This window comes from Pleurodeles waltl, chromosome 8, assembly GCF_031143425.1.
Source record: "Pleurodeles waltl isolate 20211129_DDA chromosome 8, aPleWal1.hap1.20221129, whole genome shotgun sequence".
NCBI classification, from domain to species: Eukaryota; Metazoa; Chordata; class Amphibia; order Caudata; family Salamandridae; genus Pleurodeles; species Pleurodeles waltl.
This window is the reverse complement of record NC_090447.1, coordinates 165,217,012-165,242,886: the sequence shown is the minus strand read 5'-3', so window position 1 is coordinate 165,242,886 and position 25,875 is coordinate 165,217,012. Positions and strand designations below refer to the sequence as shown.

Below are 25,875 nucleotides of genomic sequence, written 5' to 3'. Positions count from 1 at the left end.
CTGTAGATATTGGATATCCTCAAATCCACCTACTCGATCAGAATGGCTGTATGCTGTAATTAAAATATGTACGTTATATCTTAGTCGGTTGCAAGAGATATACAAAAATTACTTGGGTAAGCTGGGTGGACCAGGGTGCTCTCCCTTTCTTTGATGTCCGATGATTACGTCATATGGGAAGGAGATCTGTCGGTGGAATGTTTTTCACAGATAATTATGTCTTCTCCTTCCCAGACTTCCTATAATGATTGCTTGGACCCCTCCAGAGGCACAAAACACTGGAACACGGGCCCTGTTTTATCACGATGGAAGTATATGAAGTGAATGAGGACACATTAAAAAAAAGAAGAAAAAAAAAGATACCGGGCAAGACGCATCATTTTTAAAACCACAATCTGTCCCAACTGATTGAGTGGTAAGCAAGACCAATCTCTCAGATTACGATGTAATGCTAAGTCAAGGGGGTGGAAGTTCAAGGACCATGCCAGATCCAGAAAGGTGGAGATGTGGCTCCTTAGCTACATGAAAGAGTTGCGTCTGATTGGTATGTCAGGACACCAAAGGCAGCCTGCAGAGTCTCCAACTACCTCTATCAGGTGACATTTTAGTATTCATACATAGTCCAGACTCTTCAGAGTAAAGTTGCAGGATCTTAATACATCTAGGGCCCAATACCTGCTGGTCAGTAAGGAAGAGCAGGACATCATCCGTATAAAGAGCAATCCACTTCTCCAGGTCCCCTCTCCACTTCCAACCCCGTATTGCATCTCATCAGGTGACCCAATGGTTCTAATGCAAGGACAAATAGCAGCCGGGATAATGGACAGCCTTGCCGCACCCCTCTATGGATTGGGAAGGGCAAGGAGAGAATTCCATTCACTCCAACTTGTGCAGAGGGAGTTTTGTTTACTAATCTTAGTAGGCCTCAAAACTTGGGTCCAAAGCCTGCCCGTTAGAGCACGGGTTCAAGAAACAACCACAGGACGTGTCAAACGCCTTATGGAAGTCGATTAGGAAGAGGGCCAAATTGCCTTGCAGGTGGGGTGCCTACGAAAGGGCCAGATGCACACTGCGGATACAGTGGCGAGTGCTTCTGCCAGGAATTAAGTCACATTGGTCTGGAAGGACAAGGTGAAAAAGAGCCCGGGTCAGCCTAGCTGCCATCATTGATAAGCGAGACTGGACTATATGAGTAGAAGTTTTCAGCCAGTTGCCCTGTCTTAGGTAGAAAAACGATGGTGGCAATATGCAGTGTAAGGAGCATGCCATTCTTTAGTGCCTCATTGTAGAGGGCTGGTAGATGTGGCGTCAGTATGTCTTGGTAACACTTAAAAAATCCACTTGGGAAACCATCCAGACCTGGGGTTCTACCAGATTGGAGATCGGTAATGGCATGCCCCACCTCTTCGCTGCCAGTGGCTGATCCAATTCTCAGGCTAGAGAGGAAGGAATAGATGGCAGAGGCACATCCCTTAGAAGGGGGGTGTTCACGTTCACCAGACAGTATTGGGCACGCTGCATATAAATCTCGATAAAAAGATGCAAGGTACATGTCCTGCCTTCTCCCTACATAGCACCCTGCCCTATGGGTTACCTAGGGCCTACCCTAGGGGTGAATTATATGTAGAAAAAGGGGAGTGTAAGGCCTGGCAAGTACTTTTAAATGCCAAGTCGAATTGGCAGTGAAACTGCACACACAGGCCTTGCAAACGCAGGCCTGAGACATGGTTAGTGGGCTCCTTCTGTGGGTGGCACAATCAGTGCCGCAGGCCTACTAGTAGCATTTCATCTACAGGCCCTGGGCACATGTAGTGCACTTTTACTAGGGACTTATAAGTAGATTAAATAAGCCAATTGGGTATGAGCCAATGTCACCATGTTTTAGTGGAAGGAGCATATGCACTTTAGCATTGGTTAGCAGTGGTAAAGTGCGCACAGTCCTAACGCCAGCAAAAACAGTGTCGAAATGTGGAGGGAGGCAGGAACAAAACAGTGATCACCCTTAGGCTGTCAGGGCTTACATGCATTATTTATTAAAAATTCAATTCAGTGGTGAAGTCAGCTTTTTAATAAATCTAAATAAATACCAAGAGTTATTCCATCTGCCAATTTACTAAATAGCATTAGCCTCCTGGCAGAAGGGCCTGTCAGTGCTAACTCTTAATCAGGTGAGAAAACTATTTCCACAGCAGAAACAACAAACTGGGCATTTTCACAGAAAGACCTTCGTGTGAGATATTTAGCTCAGGAAGGGCAGTGGGCGGGGATCAGAAACGCAATTAACTTGAAAGGCAGCAGAGCATGGCCTGACCATTCACAGTTAAGTGTAATGGGAGACCCAGGGTAGAGAGACCTATTGTACCACCGGTTCTCTGTATAGAGTTTAGCGCCCATCCTGTGGGAGGGGGAGTTTATTCAAGAACCAGTTTGATGTAACTAAAGAGGGAATGATTTACCATTTTCCTAAGAACGTCCTGCCTGTTATCCAATCTCCCTTCATCCCTAACCATGGCTGGCGAGCACAGAAAACTGCTTTGCTGTTCATGATGACAAACACCAACAAATGTATAAACAAAAAATGAATAATTGCCAGCATGACTACCTTTTTGAGGGAGCAATGACAGGAGTTTATAAAAAAAAAAGGCAATTAGGGTGGTATTTAGATTGTGGGAAAGTGTAGGCAGTCAGACTTCCCTTACTTTTGTACTGCTAATCTGATGCTATATAATCATCAGCTCAACTACTTAAACAGCACCGGCTTGATGACATTCATAAGTATCTCTGTGTTGTCAAGGAAGCATCCAACCATGCTAAAACCACAGAATGCTTAAAGCACAATAAGCGCTTGATGAGGAATGATTTTCACTGCATTATGGCTACAAAACTAAAACTCATCTTCTAGGAAACGAAAATCAAAATCATCCCTACAGTATGGGCCTAAATACATTCTCAAATTTGCTCTATACAGACTACGGCATACTTTGTGAAGGACTCTGAGCACTATCACTGCTGATCAGTGCTAAAGTGCAGGTGCTATTCCTTCTAAGTTTGGTATGATTGGCGTACACCTAATGACCACATTGAATTTATCTTTAAGTCCCTTGTACAGTGGTATCCCTATGCCCAGAGCCTGTAAATTAAATGCTACCAGTGGGCCTGCAGTCGAGCCTGCGCCATCCACAGAAGTAGCCTTGCAAACCTGTCTCATGGCTGCCACCGCAGGGCCAGCATGCACAGTTACCTGCCACAGGAACCTGGCATATAAATGTACTCGTCAGGCCTTGAACTCCATTTTTAATACATGTAGGTCAACCCTAAGGTAGGCCCTAGCTAGCCCTATGGGCAGGGTGCTATGTATGTAAAAGGCAGGACATGTGCCTGGTTGTGTGGCATGTCTGGGTACTGACAAACAGCCTATTTAGTTTCTAACTGCTGTGAGTGCTGCCTTGCTCCACTAGGATTGCATTGAAATGCCCTACCTTATGTCTGTGTGGTATTGTCTGATCTATGAGGGGTGGCGCAGGCATGTTTGGTATGGTTGTAATGGTAGTGAGAAAAGCTGTTTACTGGTGTAGGTGGATTTTCTATTACCATTATAGAAATGCCACTTTTAATAAGTGGGTATTTCTCTGTGCTAATGACTCTGGTGTTATACAGCACGATTCCAATGAACATCTGGGACAGAGTAACAAAGCTGGGCTTTGTGCATACTTTTCAGACAGCCTCGCCTGTACACGGGGAGGTGTCACAGAGGTGCATCTGCATACTGAATGGTCTTCCTGGGCTGAGAGAGGAAAAGGCAGGGAACACCTGCATTTGTAAAGGCCATACCCTAGCCTCAAACAAAGAGCTTGTTTACCCCCCACTTATGTCTGGGGCCTGTGCTGGAGGAGAAAGGGGACACTCCTGGAACCAGTTTGTACTGGTTGGAACCCCTTCTCCCTCTTTTGTGGAGGAAATGAGTATAAGTACAGGGGGTTTTCCCCATAATTTTTAGACACTAATGGACTACTGAAATGGACACAGGATGCTGCTGGAAGGACTCGTCAGGAACCGCAGTTGGACTGCTGCTGTTATGCTCATCTGTGACCTTTTGGGTCACTAAGAGGAACTGCCACTGCCTGCAAACCTTTGTGTTGGCCTGCTTGCTTGGGCCCTGCCACCCTGTGCCCCATTTGTTATCTCCAGGGCCTGGGTGGCATGCCCCCTGTCTCCCAGCAATTTTCCTTAAAGCAGTGGTAAGGCGCTTTACTTTCTGTTTCCCCAGCACGAGAGGAGGTCTGTATTTTATGAGGTAGAGAGTGAAGAGCGCTGAAATTGCTGAGGTTTCCCTGAGCGTGAAGAGGGCACTTTGAGTTGTCCTGAAATCCGGTGCAAGGAAAGCGCCTGTGTTGCGGCGTGTGTGCACTTCCGCCACCTTCACCTGTGCAGAGGGAAGCCGAATAGAGGAGAGCCCGCGGTGACCCCAGCCAACAGGTCCCGTTGTGCCCGGACAAAGTGCGGTCCACCTAGTGCCACTGGGACACCTGCAAACACCGCCTTCAAGACCAACAGCCCGAGGTAGGGACACAGTGCTCCCGGGGACCTCACGCACCTTCTCAGATGCGGGCACAGAATCTCCAGTAGCTCCCAAGTGTGGTGAAGCTCCTCTTGGGGACGGGAGTGCTCACAGCAGAGCCAGGAAGGGCCTCTGGCCAGGAGGCTCAACCCGCTGAGGCACCTGGCCTAAGTGAGTGAGCTCTCCCAAGATGCCAGGGAGCCGCGCTCCTTGTTGTACGCTGCCGGGCGGGAGAGAAGCCTCATCGGAGATCCCAGCCCAGCTGAGGGTTACAGAGTTGAGGTGGCTCCTGAGTGAGGAGTGTGGTCTCCCGTCCAGTGGACTGTTTTCCCCCTAACAGGAGCATTGGAGCACCTTGGTTGAATTGGGTGCTCATCGGTGGCCTGTCCCTCGTGAAGCTGCCCAGCACTACTCTAATGGTGGTGTGAGGCGCGTAGGAGGTCCTATGTGAACGGTGCCACACTGTGCTCCCCTGTATCAACCCTGGATGTTCTTGGATTTCATTGGATATGTGCATTTTCTTAGTGCCTGGCATGAGCGAGAGGGGAATGTTTCCTTTTAGGTACATTCAGGATAATGACTTGGCCTCTGATAATGTGTTTACTGCAAAGATGTTTCATCTTAGGTGTAGTCATGATGGTGCATTTATGATAATGTCCAGGCATTTTTGGTGATATGTTTATCCTGACATGTACATTCTGGGGAACAATGATGACCTTCCATTATGGGAATGTTTCATTATATGTGCATTCATGATGTTGTTTGGCAGTTGTGATTATGTGTTTACTAGGACGTGCATTGTTTGTATAAATGATGACCTTACTACTGCGTGTTTTGCAGAATAACCAGTAACCTTTCTATTTTCCTGACTACTGCTTATTGTTGCAGGTTACTAGTAACTGTGTGATGTTCTGACAACTGCTTGTGTAGCAGGGTATTACTGACATGTTGTGTTTTGTCTAATGATGTTTTATGCAATTCAGTTTATTTTGATGTAACTCTGTGTTGTGTTTCCTTTGTGGTGTATTAATTGTGTCACGTGTGGTGTGTGTGCTGTGCAAATGCTTTACACATTGCCACTGGGATAAGCCTGACTGCTTGTGCCAAGTTATCAAGGGGTGAGCAAGGGTTATCTTGGGTGTGTAACTCCCTCGCACTGACTAGAGTGGATGGGTTCTGTCAGCTTAGGTGCATACCCTAGCCAACCAGAAACCAATTTCTAACAGTCCCCCCACTTTTTTTCCAGAGAAGAGTGCCTGTCAGGCTGAGCAATGGTCAGCCTGACTGACACACTTCTTGTTCAGGTCAGGCAGCCACGAGCTACAGATGTGGAAATGTGCAGGCTCCTGGCTGCCTCAGCTGAACTTTGCCAGGCTGAGGAATTCACAGCCCTGTGGGCATGACTTCCTCAGTGAGGCAACAGTGCCTTGAGGTGCCCCCCTCATGGCGAGGGGGAGCTTTACTGATTGTCTCAGACCTGTGCGCTTGAGTTTGAAGCCTTGAAGTGCCCAGGTCCAAGTGTCAATCAATGACACCTCGTCAGAGAGTGAGGTGAGGTCAGCAAGTCTCACTGAACCCATCCAACTCTGTGACGAGTGAGGGACTGCTGCCTCCCCTCCCCTAACATCAGTCAATGAGTAAAGGCAACAGACTCAATGCTCCTGTGACTCCGAGGCTTTTCCCTCCTTAAGGTATGGGTCAGGTAAGTTTTATGTTTTTGAATGTTTGAAGTGTGCATGTATGTTTGCATAAATGTATGAATTTGGTGTGAGTGTTGTTAATGGATGTATGTGTGTTCACGTTTGTGAATGCATGGGCGTGAATGATTGAGTGTGTGTATATGTGTGACTGTGTGGCCTGCCTGCCCCCTCCCTGCCAAAATTAGCGGCTACCACTAATATACACTATAACTTATTAAAGTAGCGATTAACTCAAATATGAGGATTTTCCTAGTAGGGTTTTAAAGTAAAAGTTCTATTTTATTTTACAAGTATCCTGTACCCAGTCGCTAGTATTTTAAAGAATCATTTCTTGGCCAGTATGTTCAGAAATATGAGAAATGGTTCATGTAACGGAAATACACTGCATGTGTAACTAATTTCGGTTTCTATGCTGGGATAATTATGTTTTGTTTTTGTTTCTCCTTTGCCTGTGGTCACTGTGTTGGTTACACACATCTGTAATTTTTCATGTATTTAAGCTTCCACGCCCAGGATGTGTTTGTCATCACTGGTACACTTTTTCCAGAAAGCTAGGATTTATTCATCAACTGCACAGCTTTTCCTGTCTTTAGAAGTGTTATTCTAAGTCCACATTAGTCAGGGTTTTCCAGTCTATTTTTGTTGCATTTGGAATAATAAAGTGTGATTGGTCAAGTGGTGTAAGGAAATGCCTCCTTGGCATGGTTGCCCCCTGACTTTTTGCCTTTGCTGATGCTATGTTTACAATTGAAAGTGTGCTGAGGCCTGCTAACCAGGCCCCAGCACCAGTGTTCTTTCCCTAACCTGTACTTTTGTATTCACAATTGGCAGACCCTGGCATCCAGATAAGTCCCTTGTAACTGGTACTTCTAGTACCAAGGGCCCTGATGCCAAGGAAGGTCTCTAAGGGCTGCAGCATGTCTTATGCCACCCTGGAGACCTCTCACTCAGCACAGACACACTGCTTGCCAGCTTGTGTGTGCTAGTGAGGACAAAACGAGTAAGTCGACATGGCACACCCCTCAGGGTGCCATGCCGGCCTCTCACTGCCTATGCAAGTATAGGTCAGTCACCCCTCTAGCAGGCCTTACAGCCCTAAGGCAGGGTGCACTATACCATAGGTGAGGGTACCAGTGCATGAGCACTGTGCCCCTACAGTGTCTAAGCAAAACCTTAGACATTGTAAGTGCAGGGTAGCCATAAGAGTATATGGTCTGGGAGTCTGTTTTGCACGAACTCCACAGCACCATAATGGCTACACTGAAAACTGGGAAGTTTGGTATCAAACTTCTCAGCACAATAAATGCACACTGATGCCAGTGTACATTTTATTGCAAAATACACCCCAGAGGGCACCTTAGAGGTGCCCCCTGAAACTTAACCGACTGTCTGTGTAGGCTGACTAGTTCCAGCAGCCTGCCACAATAGAGACATGTTGCTGGCCCCATGGGGAGAGTGCCTTTGTCACTCTGAGGCCAGTAACAAAGCCTGCACTGGGTGGAGATGCTAACACCTCCCCCAGGCAGGAGCTGTAACACCTGGCGGTGAGCCTCAAAGGCTCACCCCTTTGTCACAGCACCGCAGGACACTCCAGCTAGTGGAGTTGCCCGCCCCCTCCGGCCCCGGCCCCCCACTTTTGGCGGCAAGGCCGGAGAAAATAATGAGAATAACAAGGAGGAGTCACTGGCCAGTCAGGACAGCCCCTAAGGTGTCCTGAGCTGAGGTGACTCTAACTTTTAGAAATCCTCCATCTTGCAGATGGAGGATTCCCCCAATAGGGTTAGGATTGTGACCCCCTCCCCTTGGGAGGAGGCACAAAGAGGGTGTACCCACCCTCAGGGCTAGTAGCCATTGGCTACTAACCCCCCAGACCTAAACACGCCCTTAAATTTAGTATTTAAGGGCTACCCTGAACCCTAGAAAATTAGATTCCTGCAACAACAAGAAGAAGGACTGCCTAGCTGAAAACCCCTGCAGAGGAAGACCAGAAGACAACAACTGCCTTGGCTCCAGAAACTCACGGGCCTGTCTCCTGCCTTCCAAAGAACTCTGCTCCAGCGACGCCTTCCAAAGGGACCAGCGACCTCTGAATCCTCTGAGGACTGCCCTGCTTCGACGACGACAAGAAACTCCAGAGGACAGCGGACCTGCTCCAAAAAGACTGCAACTTTATCCAAAGGAGCAGCTTTAAAGACCCCTGCAATCTCCCCGCAAGAAGCGTGAGACTTGCAACACTGCACCCGGCGACCCCAACTCGGCTGGTGGAGAACCAACACCTCAGGGAGGACCCCCGGACTACTCTACGACTGTGAGTACCAAAACCTGTCCCCCCTGAGCCCCCACAGCGCCGCCTGCAGAGGGAATCCCGAGGCTTCCCCTGACCGCGACTCTCTGAAACCTAAGTCCCGACACCTGGAAAAGACCCTGCACCCGCAGCCCCCAGGACCTGAAGGACCGGACTTTCACTGCAGAAGTGACCCCCAGGAGTCCCTCTCCCTTGCCCAAGTGGAGGTTTCCCCGAGGAAGCCCCCCCTTGCCTGCCTGCAGCGCTGAAGAGATCCCTTGATCTCTCATTGACTTCCATTGCGAACCCGACGCTTGTTCTAACACTGCACCCGGCCGCCCCCGCGCCGCTGAGGGTGAAATTTCTGTGTGGGCTTGTGTCCCCCCCGGTGCCCTACAAAACCCCCCTGGTCTGCCCTCCGAAGACGCGGGTACTTACCTGCTGGCAGACTGGAACCGGGGCACCCCCTTCTCTCCATTGAAGCCTATGCGTTTTGGGCACCACTTTGAACTCTGCACCTGACCGGCCCTGAGCTGCTGGTGTGGTAACTTTGGGGTTGCTCTGAACCCCCAACGGTGGGCTACCTTGGACCAAGAACTGAACCCTGTAAGTGTCTTACTTACCTGGTAAAACTAACAAAAACTTACCTCCCCCAGGAACTGTGAAAATTGCAGTGTCCACTTTTAAAGTAGCTATTTGTGAATAACTGGAAAAGTATACATGCAATTGAAATGATTCAAAGTTCCTAATGTACTTACCTGCAATACCTTTCAAACAAGATATTACATGTTAAATTTGAACCTGTGGTTCTTAAAATAAACCAAGAAAATATATTTTTCTATACAAAACCTATTGGCTGGATTTGTCTCTGAGTGTGTGTACCTCATTTATTGTCTATGTGTATGTACAACAAATGCTTAACACTACTCCTTGGATAAGCCTACTGCTCGACCACACTACCACAAAATAGAGCATTAGTATTATCTCTTTTTACCACTATTTTACCTCTAAGGGGAACCCTTGGACTCTGTGCATGCTATTCCTTACTTTGAAATAGCACATACAGAGCCAACTTCCTACATTGGTGGATCAGCGGTGGGGTACAAGACTTTGCATTTGCTGGACTACTCAGCCAATACCTGATCACACGACAAATTCCAAAATTGTCATTAGAAATTGATTTTTGCAATTTGAAAAGTTTTCTAAATTCTTTAAAGTCCTGCTAGGGCCTTGTGTTAGTCCCTGTTAGCATTTCTTTTAGAGTTTAAAAGTTTGGTACAAGTTTGAATTAGAACCTAGAACTAGTTTTAGATTCTTAAAAAGTATTCCAACTTTTAGAAGCATAATGTCTAGTGCAGAGATGAATGTGGTGGAACTCGACACCACACCTTACCTCCATCTTAAGATGAGGGAGCTAAGGTCACTCTGTAAAATAAAGAAAATAGTAATGGGCCCCAGACCTTCCAAACTACAGCTCCAGGAGCTGTTGGCAGAGTTTGAAAAGGCCAACCCCTCTGAGGATGGCAACACAGAGGATGAAGATAGTGACTTGGAGGAAAATTCCCCCCTACCAGTCCTATTTAGGGAGAACAGGGCCTCTCAAGCCCTGACTCCACAAATAATAGTCAGAGATGCTGGTCCCCTCACAGGAGGGGCCAACAACTCTGAAATCACTGAGGATAACTCCAGTGAAGAGGACATCCAGCTAGCCAGGATGGCCAAAAGATTGGCTTTGGAAAGACAGATCCTAGCCATAGAAAGGGAAAGGCAAGAGATGGGCCTAGGACCCATCAATGGTGGCAGCAACATAAATAGGGTCAGAGATTCTCCTGACATGTTGAAAATCCCTAAAGGGATTGTAACTAAATATGAAGATGGTGATGACATCACCAAATGGTTCACAGCTTTTGAGAGGGCTTGTGTAACCAGAAAAGTGAACAGATCTCACTGGGGTGCTCTCCTTTGGGAAATGTTCACAGGAAAGTGTAGGGTTAGACTCCTCACACTCTCTGGAAAAGATGCAGAATCCTATGACCTCATGAAGGGTACCCTGATTGAGGGCTTTGGATTCTCCACTGAGGAGTATAGGATTAGATTCAGGGGGGCTCAAAAATCCTCGAGCCAGACCTGGGTTGACTTTGTAGACTACTCAGTAAAAACACTAGATGGTTGGATTCAAGGCAGTGGTGTAAGTAATTATGATGGGCTGTACAATTTATTTGTGAAAGAACACCTGTTAAGTAATTGTTTCAATGACAAACTGCATCAGCATCTGGTGGACCTAGGCCCAATTTCTCCCCAAGAATTGGGAAAGAAGGCGGACCATTGGGTCAAGACTAGGGTGTCCAAAACTTCCACAGGGGGTGACCAAAAGAAAGGGGTCACACAACCTCCCCAGGGGAAAGGTGGTGAGACAGCCAAAAATAAAAATAGTAAAGAGTCTTCTACAGGCCCCCAAAAACCTGCACAGGAGGGTGGGCCCAGAGCCTCTTCACAAAACAATCCTGGGTACAAGGGTAAAAACTTTGATCCCAAAAAGGCCTGGTGTCGTAGCTGTAATCAGCCTGGACACCAAACTGGAGACAAGGCCTGTCCCAAGAAAGGTTCCACTCCAAACTCCAATCCAGGTAACACTGGAATGGCTAGTCTCCAAGTGGGATCAACAGTGTGCCCAGAGCAAATCAGGGTCCACACTGAAGCTACTCTAGTCTCTGAGGGTGGGGTGGATTTAGCCACACTAGCTGCCTGGCCGCCTAACATGCAAAAATACAGGCAGCAGCTCTTTATTAATGGGACAAGTGTAGAAGGCCTGAGGGATACAGGTGCCAGTGTCACCATGGTGACAGAGAAACTGGTTTCCCCTGGCCAATACCTGACTGGAAAAACCTATACAGTCACCAACGCTGACAATCAGACTAAAGCACATCCCATGGCAATGGTAACTTTAGAATGGGGAGGGGTCAATGGCCTGAAACAGGTGGTGGTCTCCTCAAACATCCCAGTAGACTGTCTGCTTGGAAATGACCTGGAGTCCTCAGCATGGGCTGAGGTAGAACTAAAAACCCATGCAGCCATGCTGGGTATCCCTGAACTGGTGTGTGTAAAAACAAGAGCACAATGCAAGGCACAGGGTGAAAAAGTAGAGCTGGAGTCTGGAAGAAAGGCCCAGCCTACCAAGAGAAAAGGAAAGTCAGTTGGGACACCAACTGCAACACAGTCAGAAAAAGAGAACCTCTCTTCTCAGGAAGAAGTTCTGCCCTCTGAGGGAACTGAGCCTTTGGAGCTTGAACCTTATCAGGTTGAGCTCTTAGGCCCAGGGGGACCCTCAAGGGAGGAGCTGTGTAAGGGACAAGAAACCTGTCCCTCTCTTGAAGGTCTTAGGTAGCAAGCTGCTGAAGAGTCCAAGGGCAAGAAAAATGGAACACATAGGGTCTATTGGGAAGATGGACTCCTGTACACTGAGGCCAGAGACCCCAAACCTGGTGCCACTAGGAGAGTGGTAGTGCCTCAGTCGTTCAGAGAGTTTATTCTGACCTTAGCCCATGATATTCCCCTTGCTGGGCATTTGGGACAAACCAAGACGTGGGAGAGGTTAGTCAACCACTTCTACTGGCCCAATATGTCCCAGAAGGTTAAGGAGTTTTGCCTCTCCTGCCCCACCTGTCAATCCAGTGGTAAGACAGGTGGGCACCCAAAGGCCCCCCTCATTCCACTTCCAGTGGTGGGGGTCCCCTTTGAAAGAGTGGGTGTGGACATAGTTGGTCCACTAGAACCTCCCACAGCCTCAGGAAATATGTACATCCTAGTAGTAGTGGATCATGCTACTAGGTATCCTGAAGCTATTCCCCTTAGGTCGACTACTGCCCCTGCAGTAGCCAAGGCCCTCATTGGTATCTTTACCAGAGTGGGTTTTCCTAAGGAGGTGGTGTCTGACAGAGGTACCAACTTCATGTCAGCATACCTAAAACACATGTGGAATGAGTGTGGAGTGACTTACAAATTCACTACACCATACCATCCACAAACTAATGGCTTAGTTGAGAGATTCAACAAGACATTAAAAGGCATGATCATGGGGCTCCCAGAAAAGCTCAAAAGGAGATGGGATGTCCTCTTGCCATGTCTGCTTTTCGCTTACAGAGAGGTGCCACAGAAGGGAGTAGGATTCTCACCCTTTGAACTTCTGTTTGGTCACCCTGTAAGGGGACCACTTGCTCTTGTTAAAGAAGGCTGGGAGAGACCTCTTCATGAGCCTAAACAGGACATAGTGGACTGTGTACTTGGCCTTCGCTCTAGAATGGCAGAGTACATGGAAAAGGCAAGCAAAAACCTTGAGGCCAGCCAACAGCTCCAGACGTTTTGGTATGACCAAAAGGCTGCAATGGTTGAGTTCCAACCAGGGCAGAAAGTCTGGGTTCTGGAGCCTGTGGCTCCCAGGGCACTTCAGGACAAATGGAGTGGCCCTTACCCAGTGCTAGAAAGGAAGAGTCAGGTCACCTACCTGGTGGACCTGGGCACAAGCAGGAGCCCCAAGAGGGTGATCCATGTGAACCGCCTTAAGCTCTTCCATGACAGGGCTGATGTAAATCTGTTGATGGTAACAGATGAGGATCAGGAGGCAGAGAGTGAACCTCTCCCTGATCTTCTGTCATTAGACCCAAAAGATGGCTCAGTAGATGGAGTGATCTACTCAGACACCCTCTCTGGCCAACAGCAAGCTGATTGTAGGAGAGTCCTACAACAGTTTCCTGAACTCTTCTCCCTAACCCCTGGTCAGACACACCTGTGTACCCATGATGTGGACACAGGAGACAGCATGCCTGTCAAAAACAAAAATTTTAGACAGTCTGACCATGTTAAGGAAAGCATCAAAGTGGAAGTCCACAACATGCTGGAATTGGGAGTGATTGAGCGCTCTGACAGCCCCTGGGCTAGCCCAGTGGTCTTAGTCCCCAAACCTCACACCAAAGATGGAAAGAAAGAGATGAGGTTTTGTGTGGACTACAGGGGGCTCAACTCTGTCACCAAGACAGACGCCCATCCAATTCCTAGAGCTGATGAGCTCATAGACAAATTAGGTGCTGCCAAATTCTTAAGTACCTTTGACTTGACAGCAGGGTACTGGCAAATAAAAATGGCACCTGGAGCAAAAGAGAAAACAGCATTCTCCACACCTGATGGGCATTATCAGTTTACTGTTATGCCCTTTGGTCTAAAGAATGCCCCTGCCACCTTCCAAAGGTTGGTGAATCAAGTCCTTGCTGGCTTGGAGTCCTTTAGCACAGCTTATCTTGATGATATTGCTGTCTTTAGCTACACCTGGCAGGATCACCTGGTCCACCTGAAGAAGGTTTTGAAGGCTCTGCAATCTGCAGGCCTCTCTATCAAGGCATCCAAATGCCAGATAGGGCAGGGAACTGTGGTTTACTTGGGCCACCTTGTAGGTGGAGGCCAAGTTCAGCCACTCCAACCCAAGATCCAGACTATTCTGGACTGGGTAGCTCCAAAAACCCAGACTCAAGTCAGGGCATTCCTTGGCTTGACTGGGTACTACAGGAGGTTTGTGAAGGGATATGGATCCATTGTGACAGCCCTCACTGAACTCACCTCCAAGAAAATGCCCAAGAAAGTGAACTGGACTGTAGAATGCCAACAGGCCTTTGACACCCTGAAACAAGCAATGTGCTCAGCACCAGTTCTAAAAGCTCCAGATTATTCTAAGCAGTTCATTGTGCAGACAGATGCCTCTGAACATGGGATAGGGGCAGTTTTGTCCCAAACAAATGATGATGGCCTTGACCAGCCTGTTGCTTTCATTAGCAGGAGGTTACTCCCCAGGGAGCAGCGTTGGAGTGCCATTGAGAGGGAGGCCTTTGCTGTGGTTTGGTCCCTGAAGAAGCTGAGACCATACCTCTTTGGGACTCACTTCCTAGTTCAAACTGACCACAGACCTCTCAAATGGCTGATGCAAATGAAAGGTGAAAATCCAAAACTGTTGAGGTGGTCCATCTCCCTACAGGGAATGGACTTTATAGTGGAACACAGACCTGGGACTGCCCATGCCAATGCAGATGGCCTTTCCAGGTTCTTCCACTTAGAAAATGAAGACTCTCTTGGGAAAGGTTAGTCTCATCCTCTTTCGTTTGGGGGGGGGGGGGGTTGTGTAAGGAAATGCCTCCTTGGCATGGTTGCCCCCTGACTTTTTGCCTTTGCTGATGCTATGTTTACAATTGAAAGTGTGCTGAGGCCTGCTAACCAGGCCCCAGCACCAGTGTTCTTTCCCTAACCTGTACTTTTGTATCCACAATTGGCAGACCCTGGCATCCAGATAAGTCCCTTGTAACTGGTACTTCTAGTACCAAGGGCCCTGATGCCAAGGAAGGTCTCTAAGGGCTGCAGCATGTCTTATGCCACCCTGGAGACCTCTCACTCAGCACAGACACACTGCTTGCCAGCTTGTGTGTGCTAGTGAGGACAAAACGAGTAAGTCGACATGGCACACCCCTCAGGGTGCCATGCCAGCCTCTCACTGCCTATGCAAGTATAGGTCAGTCACCCCTCTCGCAGGCCTTACAGCCCTAAGGCAGGGTGCACTATACCATAGGTGAGGGTACCAGTGCATGAGCACTGTGCCCCTACAGTGTCTAAGCAAAACCTTAGACATTGTAAGTGCAGGGTAGCCATAAGAGTATATGGTCTGGGAGTCTGTTTTGCACGAACTCCACAGCACCATAATGGCTACACTGAAAACTGGGAAGTTTGGTATCAAACTTCTCAGCACAATAAATGCACACTGATGCCAGTGTACATTTTATTGCAAAATACACCCCAGAGGGCACCTTAGAGGTGCCCCCTGAAACTTAACCGACTGTCTGTGTAGGCTGACTAGTTCCAGCAGCCTGCCACAATAGAGACATGTTGCTGGCCCCATGGGGAGAGTGCCTTTGTCACTCTGAGGCCAGTAACAAAGCCTGCACTGGGTGGAGATGCTAACACCTCCCCCAGGCAGGAGCTGTAACACCTGGCGGTGAGCCTCAAAGGCTCACCCCTTTGTCACAGCACCGCAGGACACTCCAGCTAGTGGAGTTGCCCGCCCCCTCCGGCCCCGGCCCCCCACTTTTGGCGGCAAGGCCGGAGAAAATAATGAGAATAACAAGGAGGAGTCACTGGCCAGTCAGGACAGCCCCTAAGGTGTCCTGAGCTGAGGTGACTCTAACTTTTAGAAATCCTCCATCTTGCAGATGGAGGATTCCCCCAATAGGGTTAGGATTGTGACCCCCTCCCCTTGGGAGGAGGCACAAAGAGGGTGTACCCACCCTCAGGGCTAGTAGCCATTGGCTACTAACCCCCCAGACCTAAACACGCCCTTAAATTTAGTATTTAAGGGCTACCCTGAACCCTAGAAAATTAGATTTCTGCAACAACAAGAAGAAGGACTGCCTAGCTGAAAACCCCTGCAGAGGAAGACCAGAAGACAACAACTGCCTTGGCTCCAGAAACTCACCGGCCTGTCTCCTGCCTTCCAAAGAACTCTGCTCCAGCGACGCCTTCCAAAGGGACCAGCGACCTCTGAATCCTCTGAGGACTGCCCTGCTTCGACGACGACAAGAAACTCCTGAGGACAGCGGACCTGCTCCAAAAAGACTGCAACTTTATCCAAAGGAGCAGCTTTAAAGACCCCTGCAATCTCCCCGCAAGAAGCGTGAGACTTGCAACACTGCACCCGGCGACCCCGACTCGGCTGGTGGAGAACCAACACCTCAGGGAGGACCCCCGGACTACTCTACGACTGTGAGTACCAAAACCTGTCCCCCCTGAGCCCCCACAGCGCCGCCTGCAGAGGGAATCCCGAGGCTTCCCCTGACCGCGACTCTCTGAAACCTAAGTCCCAACACCTGGAAAAGACCCTGCACCCGCAGGATGGAGTAGCTATACATTCTGTGAGGTGTTATTAATATTTTAGTGGCACACAAATTAGCATATGTTGAAGAATTAATCTACATTTAAAGGCCCAACGGAGAAAATAACATGAGTTGTAAAATGCGCATGCTTGAATTATGGTGAACCATGTGACCACCATTCGTATTGTGCACCAAGTTTTAAAATGAGAGTTTTGCATTTAATTATAGGAAAGTACTAAAATTAGCTAACGTTAAAGAATGTTTTATTAAAATGTAGATTAAGAATTAAAAGTATTAAGTGAGTATGAATTTATCGTATTTATATTGATTAAATGAATTTTATTAACATGAGTTACATGTGCACAGAAAAATAAGCGCATGTTTAAAATTGTTCTAACATGTCATAAATAATGTTTGTGATTAAATAATTTGCTTTGCGTATATGATTTAAGTGCGCAATAGGTTTATTAATGTCTTAATGTGTATTAAGGCTTCTTAGCTTGACTAGGCCTGAAAGATTCATTTTGCAGCAGTAATGGAAAATCACTTGTTTATTTTGTCCTCTCTGACCTGAATTCTTTTCGTAGGAAGTTAATGTGATGTTGAATGTCCTATTGAACTGAAGGCAAGAAACATGTTTCAGAATATAAATGTTGCTTTATTTGTTCCAGCTGTCGAATGGGACAGGAAAGTCATGATTTCTATGTGAAATTGGTTAAGTTTCTTAAAAGAAAACTCTCAAGTAATAAGTTATTAGAGAATGTATTATTTTGTTGGAATTATATGAAGTCATGGAATTAACAAAGCACTTTTGCTGAGAAGCTTTGGAATAGTTGCAAATTCGATTGTGCCATCTGCAGCTACTGGATGCCGAATCTGACGTCCGAAGTGCACCTACCTAAAGGACCAATTGAAAGAATTGTAGTTGTTTTAATTAATTAGAAACTTCGAACTTGGGTTCAGTTTGTCTTCTCCCCTGCCTCTGTGCTGTTAAGAACTCTGTTGGAGTTTGTCTATTTTTGTTCAAGTCTGCTGTTGTATTCCTATTGTCCAAGTCCCCAGATGAGTTTACTCATCTTAGTCTAATTACCCTATATCTGTTATGTGGTTCAGTACTTATATGGCCAACTAATTCTTAACTGCTGATTTGTCCTATGTGCAGCCTGTGTTCTGCACTGTCCTGTTTGATTCAGTGTTAAATTGTTTATTGTGTTTAATATTGTTTATGGTATAACGTCATTGATTTGCGATTGAATGATTCTGACTACTACACCACTCTTTACCAAGCCCAAAGATCTGGTCGACCTCTATAGGTGAGAATAGTGATAGTGTCTCACCAGTATGTGGGTGGTTTGTGAACCAGAAGCGGGAAGAAATTCTTCCCGGGCCCATCGTGTCAACAAGGGGAATCCAGGAAGGTAAGGCACTGAAAGGTTAACCTCTTTCAAGAGACAGCACCAGTATGGACTACAGCAATATTCTACCTGAGGTAAGCATAAACACAGACAAGTTAAACTAAAATCATAAAAAATATTTCTGGTCAGCGAACGAAGGGTCAGGAGGGGGATCACCAGAGTGGTCAAGGCACTGTTAGATTCTGGATATCCATCCGCCATGCTTCAATGAAGGAAATGGCTTATTCCAGTGGCATACAATTTATTTATGTGATAAATTCTTAACTACCTTTCAGGGTTGCAACACAGAGGTTATGGCTGAGCATTTGATTACTGCACAGTTCTAGCTGATAGGAGAAGTTCTGCAAGTTCTATGACAGTACAAAACATGCACTTACAATGCATCATTTACCATCCAATGCCTTTACCATGGTTATACCTTGACAAAGCATGCCTTATGCCTTTACCACGCAAGATTTCTTAAAACTAAGTTAAATTGTTACACATACACACACATAAAATAAATTAAACTAATTTACAATTATGGATATATATATATATGAAACTCCAAATTAATTGTATTTATTTTTGTTTTTACAGTTAATACTTTATATATACATATATGTATATATATACACGCACACACACACACACATATATATATACATACATATATATATATTTACGTACACATACTCCCTTTCCTGTATATTACTATGCATTTACATCCGAGTTAAAGTTTCTTGCCATAAGTATAATATAGCTACTGAACTTCTATAGTTTTGTGTGTGTAAAATCTGAACTTAACTATAACGTCCCTGGAACTTTTGGTTTCTTAGTGAACTTTTAAGTTTTTTTACATTCTATTTCCTAACTAGAATGTTCCTGTAATGTTTGGTTTCTTCAGTAAATTACTTTTTTTTTTAACAAAGTAATATTTAACTTATGTTAATCCAACTGCAACAGGGGTATGGCTGCAGGGCCTGGCTGCTTGCATGCAGCCAGCATCTTGCGGCACACTGCCTTCAGCCATGCGCGGCGGGCCTGCCGCCAACCCACTCATGGAGCCAATGCTGAGAGTCTGTGAGTGGATATGTGAGTGGCTTAATAGGTGTGTGTGAGTATGTGAGTGGATGTGTCAGTGTGTGTGTCAGTGGCTATGTGGGTTTGTGAGTGGTTTTGTGAGTCTGAGTGGGTGTGTGAGTGGCTTTATAGATGTGTGAGCGGGTTTGAGTGGGTGAGTGAGTGGTTTTCTGGGCCTGTGAATGGGTGTGTGAGTGGCTTACGCGTGTGTGAGTGTCTGTGTGGGTCTCTGCGTGCAGTTTTGTGGGTCTGTGAGTGGGCATGTATGTGTGAATGGGTGTGTGAGTGAGTGTATCAGTGGGTCTGTTAGTGATTGTATTTCTTTTTTAATTCTGGTCTGAATCTGGAGATCCGTCGCAGAGTCACACGGAGGGGCTGCTGAGTGCCGCAGAGTATCCATAGATCCTCCAGTGTCTCATAAAAAAAGTTTTTTGCCAATTTCTTGCCCACGAGGGGTCCCTCGAAGACACCTCATCAGTCTCATTCTATTATTTTTAACCCCACCCCTCTGGACCGGGTCCCGATACACAAAATAGCAGCCGCAACTTTCCTGTCAGGTTGCGGCCAATCACAGCATTGCTGTTGGTGCGTGGATCTGTGAATCTGCATCAGTGGATACGAGTCTCTAGTTATACATACATATTTTTTCTTGAATAACTCCAAAACTACTGAACAGATGTACACCAAATTACAAAAACTGATTTTTCTGGACCACGATCCACCTTTCTACCAAATTTGGTGTAGTTCTGTCCTGCAGTTCGGGCTATTGTCCTGTCTAAAATCCCTATGGAAAATTGCATGGGGAAAATGCTTTTTGAGACTGCCTCCTTTTCGCAGCTCCCCTTGAAGAATTACCCCAAAACTTTTCAGAAAGCAGCTAAAATAAGTGGTAAACTAGTTTTGAAAATCTCATTAAGATTGGATAAACAGTGCCAAAGTTAATAGTAAAAAAAAAAAATAAAGACTTTTCTCATAGAAACTAGGTCCTAATGATAACTACCTACTGTAGGTTATATATATATATATATATATATATATATATATATATATATATATATATATATATATATATAATATATATATATTTTTTTTCTTTTAGTGTGGTAAATGATGCGTAGTAATGGCACATATACTCTATTGGAGGGTGTCACCATTAACAACTGAAGGGCAAGATTGCTCTCTGGGTAACATGTATGGATGAAGAATTCCTTCTCTTGGGAAGGTAATGGCTGGTAATAGACAGTAGAGTAAACCAGAATATTGCTAAGAATGATCAAATGAGGCAACATCCTACACTGGAGACAATTACTACCAACATTGCACTTTGTGCTCTGAACAACACTGCCACATGTGCTCTACCAGGTGCTTATTAGTCACTCTGCCACATTACATTACCATCAGTCTCATGGCCATCTACCTGTGAGTCATATTGCCTCGTGTACTATTTGTCACTCTGCTCAGTGTTACATAGGTAAACCTTTGTTTGCATCTTCAACAAAGGAATGTGTAAGAAAGCTACTAAGCACTGTTTTTCTATGTAAATGATGAAGGATTAGATTATATCAGCAAAGGATCAACATCATATATTTAGATCTGGCCTAGAGACAGTTTTAGAGGTCCTGCCACTCTCATGTCCTGTAAAAAAAAAGAACAAAGTCACAATTGGATACATTGTCCCCACCGAAGCATACAGCGTGGGGAAATGGGCCACCCAGCTCCCTGATTTCTTTTTGTGTTTGTTTTCATTATTACGTTTACGATGGATCATTAAAAAAAAAGTTTAAATCTCTTGCTTGCTTCTCCGCCGCTGCCGCACCCCTCCTCTCCTGCACTGCAGGCAATCCTGACGCTGCTCAAAGCAGCATTAGGATTGGCTGGGAGTCCCCAGCGCAGGTGCCCCGAAACAAACTGGGATCCTGTGCCTGCTCTCTCCAGCCCAGCAAATGTGTTGCTGGGCTGGAGAGAGCCTACTACGCATGTATGTTTGGCCGGCTCGAGACGGCCAGCCAAACATCCATGTGCACTGAGGGGAGTGCAGAGTGCACTGCCCTCCTCCTCATCATCCTCAGTGCCCTGTCCCTTTAACAAAGAAAATAATAATAAACATGGTTGATTATAATTTTCTTTGTTAAGGGATTTTCAGCGGCTGCTGCTGGCCAGCGGGCAACACTCCTCCGCCTTAAGGGAGGAGCAGCGCCTGCTTATTTCCAGACATATACATACCATCATTTTTACGTTTAATTACCTTTACATTTGAAAGCGTCTTCCATTTAAGGGGAAGAAGTAAAAGAAAAGATTTTGTCACAATACTTGTTTAATTTGTCTAATTAATCACATAACAATATCTAACATGAGATAATTAGGCAGCACAACTCTGATTGTCACACCCCATTCACACCACGTGCTAACAACCAACTACCAGCAGAAACTTATTTCACTCCGCTACACAAAGACTCAATGAAAATTGTATTCTGCATTCAGTGCTGCCTTACAGGACATATGTAAACACTGGTTACACTAACCTCGTTGAAAAAGCACCAATGAAGCCTGGCCCTATGTTGTATGAAACATTCAGGTTTCCTTTCCACGTCATGTCTGGTGGGGCGGCTCCTCCCATGTTACTGTTTAAAAAACAGTAGAGTGCTTGGTGAGTTACGTGATTTTATTGCAATCTTTGAAGAGCGTGCTCACTGTTTATCACCTGTCGTACACTACATATACAAATTCCAATACGCTCCTTCCATCACATTACACAAGCATGTTTTTCGATTGGGCTAGACTAAGTAAATTAAAGCAAACGTTGTAGGGAGGACACACCCCATATGATATTCAATTCAAGAATTTTTTGTTTTTCGCCCTATCAGTTTTTGAAAGACATAGGGAAAAATCATTACCATAAGACACATGGACAACATTTTTTTTTTTTTAAATGCCTCTCTGGTAAATTAGACAGCACACAAACTCTCACAAGGCTTAACCTCAAGAAAAGAGGGCACCATGCCTCATTGTTGTGTTTTAAGGTAATAAGGCAGAGGTCTTCAAAACCAGATTTTGTTTTACACCTGTAGCACTAATATAGTTCATCACAGCATACAATATCTATTAACAGGCATGTAAGGGTGTGTAAAAGAGTCCCCTTGTAGTACTACTTATTGTACTCATGATTTTGAGCCCCATGGTGAACATATAAGCCCCTCAGATCCCACTTAGAACCTTTTTTACTTCAGATGATAGCTTTTGAGCACAATCTACTCAAATCCAGTTGCTAGTCGTCCGTTCTCTGATTTAAAATGGCTCACTATTGCCGAGTAGCTTTTCTGGGATATAATGTTTAAGTGATCAGAGCTCACTTTTGAAAAGTTCTTTTGCGATACTGTTGCCTCAGGTTCTCCCATTCTGGAATCTTTTGGTAATTTGTCAAGAGGAATCCTTTTCAACAAGTTATACAATTTACCTACATTCCAAGCTGGGAAATGGCTAGCTGACTCACATTACCATCTGCATTAAACTTCTCATTCAAAGTATTAATAATATTCAAATTAAAATCCTTGCCATGAAAACTCTTTAAGAGATATTTGAGAAGGACCATGCTAGTTCACCTAACTATATTCATTACTTCAGTTTCCAGTCCTAAAGATGCCCAAGGAATGAACTTTATACCCTGCAGCCCTTCATGAACCCCAGGACGGTCACAGGGAATGATCCTGCATAACTAGCTTTTTCAGCTTTAACACCCTCTGAGTGCCATAAAGTAATTTACTTTGAGAACATCCAGAGAGTGGGGCTAATTAATGTCATTAATCCTTTCCAGCGACCCACTTGGCTCTGCACTTAGCTTTTCCAAATCTAGCAATCTTTCTTCCAGGTTGAGTTTTGTCCAGACATTTCTGTGACTCAGCTGCCCCTTTCACTAGGTCCTTGGCTGCAAGGTCTAATTGAAGTGCATTTGCAACCATTACTCTGTACTGTTACACATTGGGGCGTGCAAGTCCCTGCACTGAGAAACTCGGTCATCAAAGTCAGCTGGGGATGGGATAGAGAATAGGAAAGTCAAACATACCCTCTTCCTGAAAGCTTCTGGTGTCTTCAGATGATTTAGATGCCTGTAGGTCCTATTATGCCCATTCTGGTGTGGCCAATCAACAGCAAACAGGACACTGGCGATTTTTAAAGATGAGACTTCCCAGACCCTTATGTTTCAATTTTATACAAATAGGTTAACTTTTCTCCAGATAGTTTGAAGTACAGGTCTTTTGTCCATGGACACTGAACATGAAGTGGAGCAATACTTGAAAGTGGGCATAAGTTCAGTTTCTCTGCCAGCAGTGAGGAATGTATATCCATTTGATAATTTACCCAAAAGTGACCTATTGAAAATAATAAGTAGGACAAAATATGACTGGATTTGTCGATATTTTTATTGTATCCTGGAGATACCCCATCTGCTGCAAGTGGGCAATTTTAGATTTAGATATGTACCTGTAGACATCTGGTTTGTACATGAGCTTGTATTTTTTTATTAAAGGACAATTTCAGTACAATTAGCGCTAAGCAAACAAATGGAGCTTTGCCTATCTCATGTTTCTCAAGTGTGGAGGAGAAGAGGGCAGGGCTCAGCTAGCATTCCTGTGAAACTTTTTAAACTTGGAGGACTTTCTGACAGACGTAAAACAACTTGTCCACAATGTAAACATAACACTCCTGTTGATCACCTCAGCACGAAGAGACACATCTGCAGCAATACCCTTAAAGAAGAAATGCACAGTTAAGGGGCTCACGAAGAAATTAAAGTTCTGAGGCATGATTTGAGATCATGTGTGGCTTAAACAGAAAAGTCTCGGTATTAACGTGCGAATACAACTAAAGAGATGGCCAGGGGCAACGAAACACCAAGCCATTGTGCACAGATCTCAACATCCAGGTCATCCAAAGATAACTTGTGGTATTATGAGAAGTTAATTCTGCCTACTGAGTTCTCAGTTTTCTTTTTCTTTTTGGGCCTCCTCAACTTAATCTGACAAAATATATTTGGTATTTTTTTTTTTTTTTTTTTTTTACAGATTTCTTAAAGGTTGCACAACGTATGCCAAACGTGGAATAGTACTCACTTAAACCCAGAAAGGATCCAAGGGAATTATTGTCCCTGGGTGGTTACGCCCCCTCATTGTCCCTGGGTGGTTGCACCTCCTCAATAGCTTTGATGAGTGAAAACTTTGGTGAAATATACATGGAACTAATGGATCTATGGTGTGGCATCAAGTATTGCTGCAGAGATATGAGCTAGCTTTCCATATGTATAAAATGTTGCCGAGTGTAACAAGGACATAAACCTCCTCAAACACGGCCACAACTATGCATCTGAAAAGCAATTTATTTACATGTAGCCTATATATGTTTTATCCTTTTTTCTCTGAATAAGACACATGTGAATTTAAACTTACTATTTTGAGTATTCCTTTGTCTGGATGTCCCACCAAAGCTACTTAACATCATATCTTGTTTCTCGTCACTGTTATTTTTGCCATTTAATTCACCGACTCTCCTTTTAGCACATTTTATTGTGCAGCATGATATTCATTTCATATGTCTGTGCTGCCCACTGTTATGTTTAGATTCATGAGTTGAGAAGTAAAACCAATTCTCATTCTTTTTTAAAAATTCAACTCACAAAGTCAAAACAGAAAACATTTTTTACATTCTTTGCCATGGCTGACATAGGGAAAATAAAACTCAAGGGCGGTTTCATTTGGCACTTTTATTACACTATTTTCTTTCTCGGTCAGATGGAGAACACTTATTTTGTCCCCTTTGACTACTATTACTTGCAGCTCATTTATTAACAAAAGGCAGATATCTGATGTCAGCTGTTCTATTACCTCCTGGAGAAAGATAAGCATTTCATTAGAACTGATGTGGATGTCCGATTACTCTTTTTTTAAGAGACTGACCACAAGTCAACAACTCTGACATCTCACTTTCATACATTGCATATTTGTTGCGGTGGTGATCCTGGTAACGTGTACTAATCTTCGACTACCTGTCTCTCCTGCTGACAACACAGAATCTGAGACGCAAACAATTAAAGCTTGCTCACCGTAGAAGCTTCTCTGCATCATGATATCCAATAGGATGAACTGGGATACTTGGAAGGCCCGCTCCTTCATCAGCTTTATACCGAAAAGTGTACTCTGTTAACGAAGAGATATGAAAGCATTATAAAGTAACAAACTAATATTTTACAAGCATTGGAAAATGTATCATATTTTTTCTAAAGCCAACTACTGATTTACTTTAAATTAACTAGGTCAAGGCATTTACAGATTAATTCACGTACACATCACAATGAATTAATGATGACTTAAAGTCAAATGAGCCATGAGTGCTATTGCATTCAACGAAAACCGGCCACTTACTCCCATTTGGGAAGCAAAAACAGCATTTTTATCTCCCATATAACCCTTTCTAGATCTTCCTTCCTCTATCCCTACTTGACTCCCCACACCCGGTTTTTACTACTATGATCTTCAAAACAACACTTCCTAGACTCTTCCCTCTTGTGTCCCTCGTTTGACTCATGCCAAACCTCATTTTATTACAATCATCTCTCTAATAACCCTTTTCTCGCCTCATCCCTCCTCTATCTCATCCCAAACCTCATCTAACTAATATGAATTCTCAAATAATACTATCTAGAGCCTTCCCTCCTCTATCCCAACTTTATTCTACTCAACCCAACTAACAGATTCACATGTCCACCACTCAAATTAACAACTTAGATTTCATCATACAAGTCCACCACTAATCCTTTGGGTTTCGGAGCAGCATGCTACATTCCAAAAAGTGCTTCAATGCCTCATCGGGGGTAGTAAGTGCTATATAAATACAGTTTACAATAAGTTTGAGACTTTCAGAACCCTTGGCCCAAGTGCAACTGCACTTGATGAACTGATTATAG

General features: G+C 45.0%; 1 protein-coding gene across 1 annotated transcript in view; it reads right to left on the bottom strand.

The window, feature by feature from the left end:
• The window catches only part of LOC138249851 (N-acetylated-alpha-linked acidic dipeptidase 2-like), a 700,770-nt gene that overhangs the window by 326,643 nt on the left and 348,252 nt on the right, over positions 1 to 25,875 (bottom strand). Inside the window, exons 8-9 of the mRNA XM_069204013.1 lie at positions 25,015 to 25,108; positions 21,443 to 21,541 (exon numbers count right to left, since the gene is read on the bottom strand). Coding sequence (XP_069060114.1) covers positions 21,443 to 21,541; positions 25,015 to 25,108 — 193 coding nt within the window. The remainder of the gene's footprint in view (positions 1 to 21,442; positions 21,542 to 25,014; positions 25,109 to 25,875) is intronic.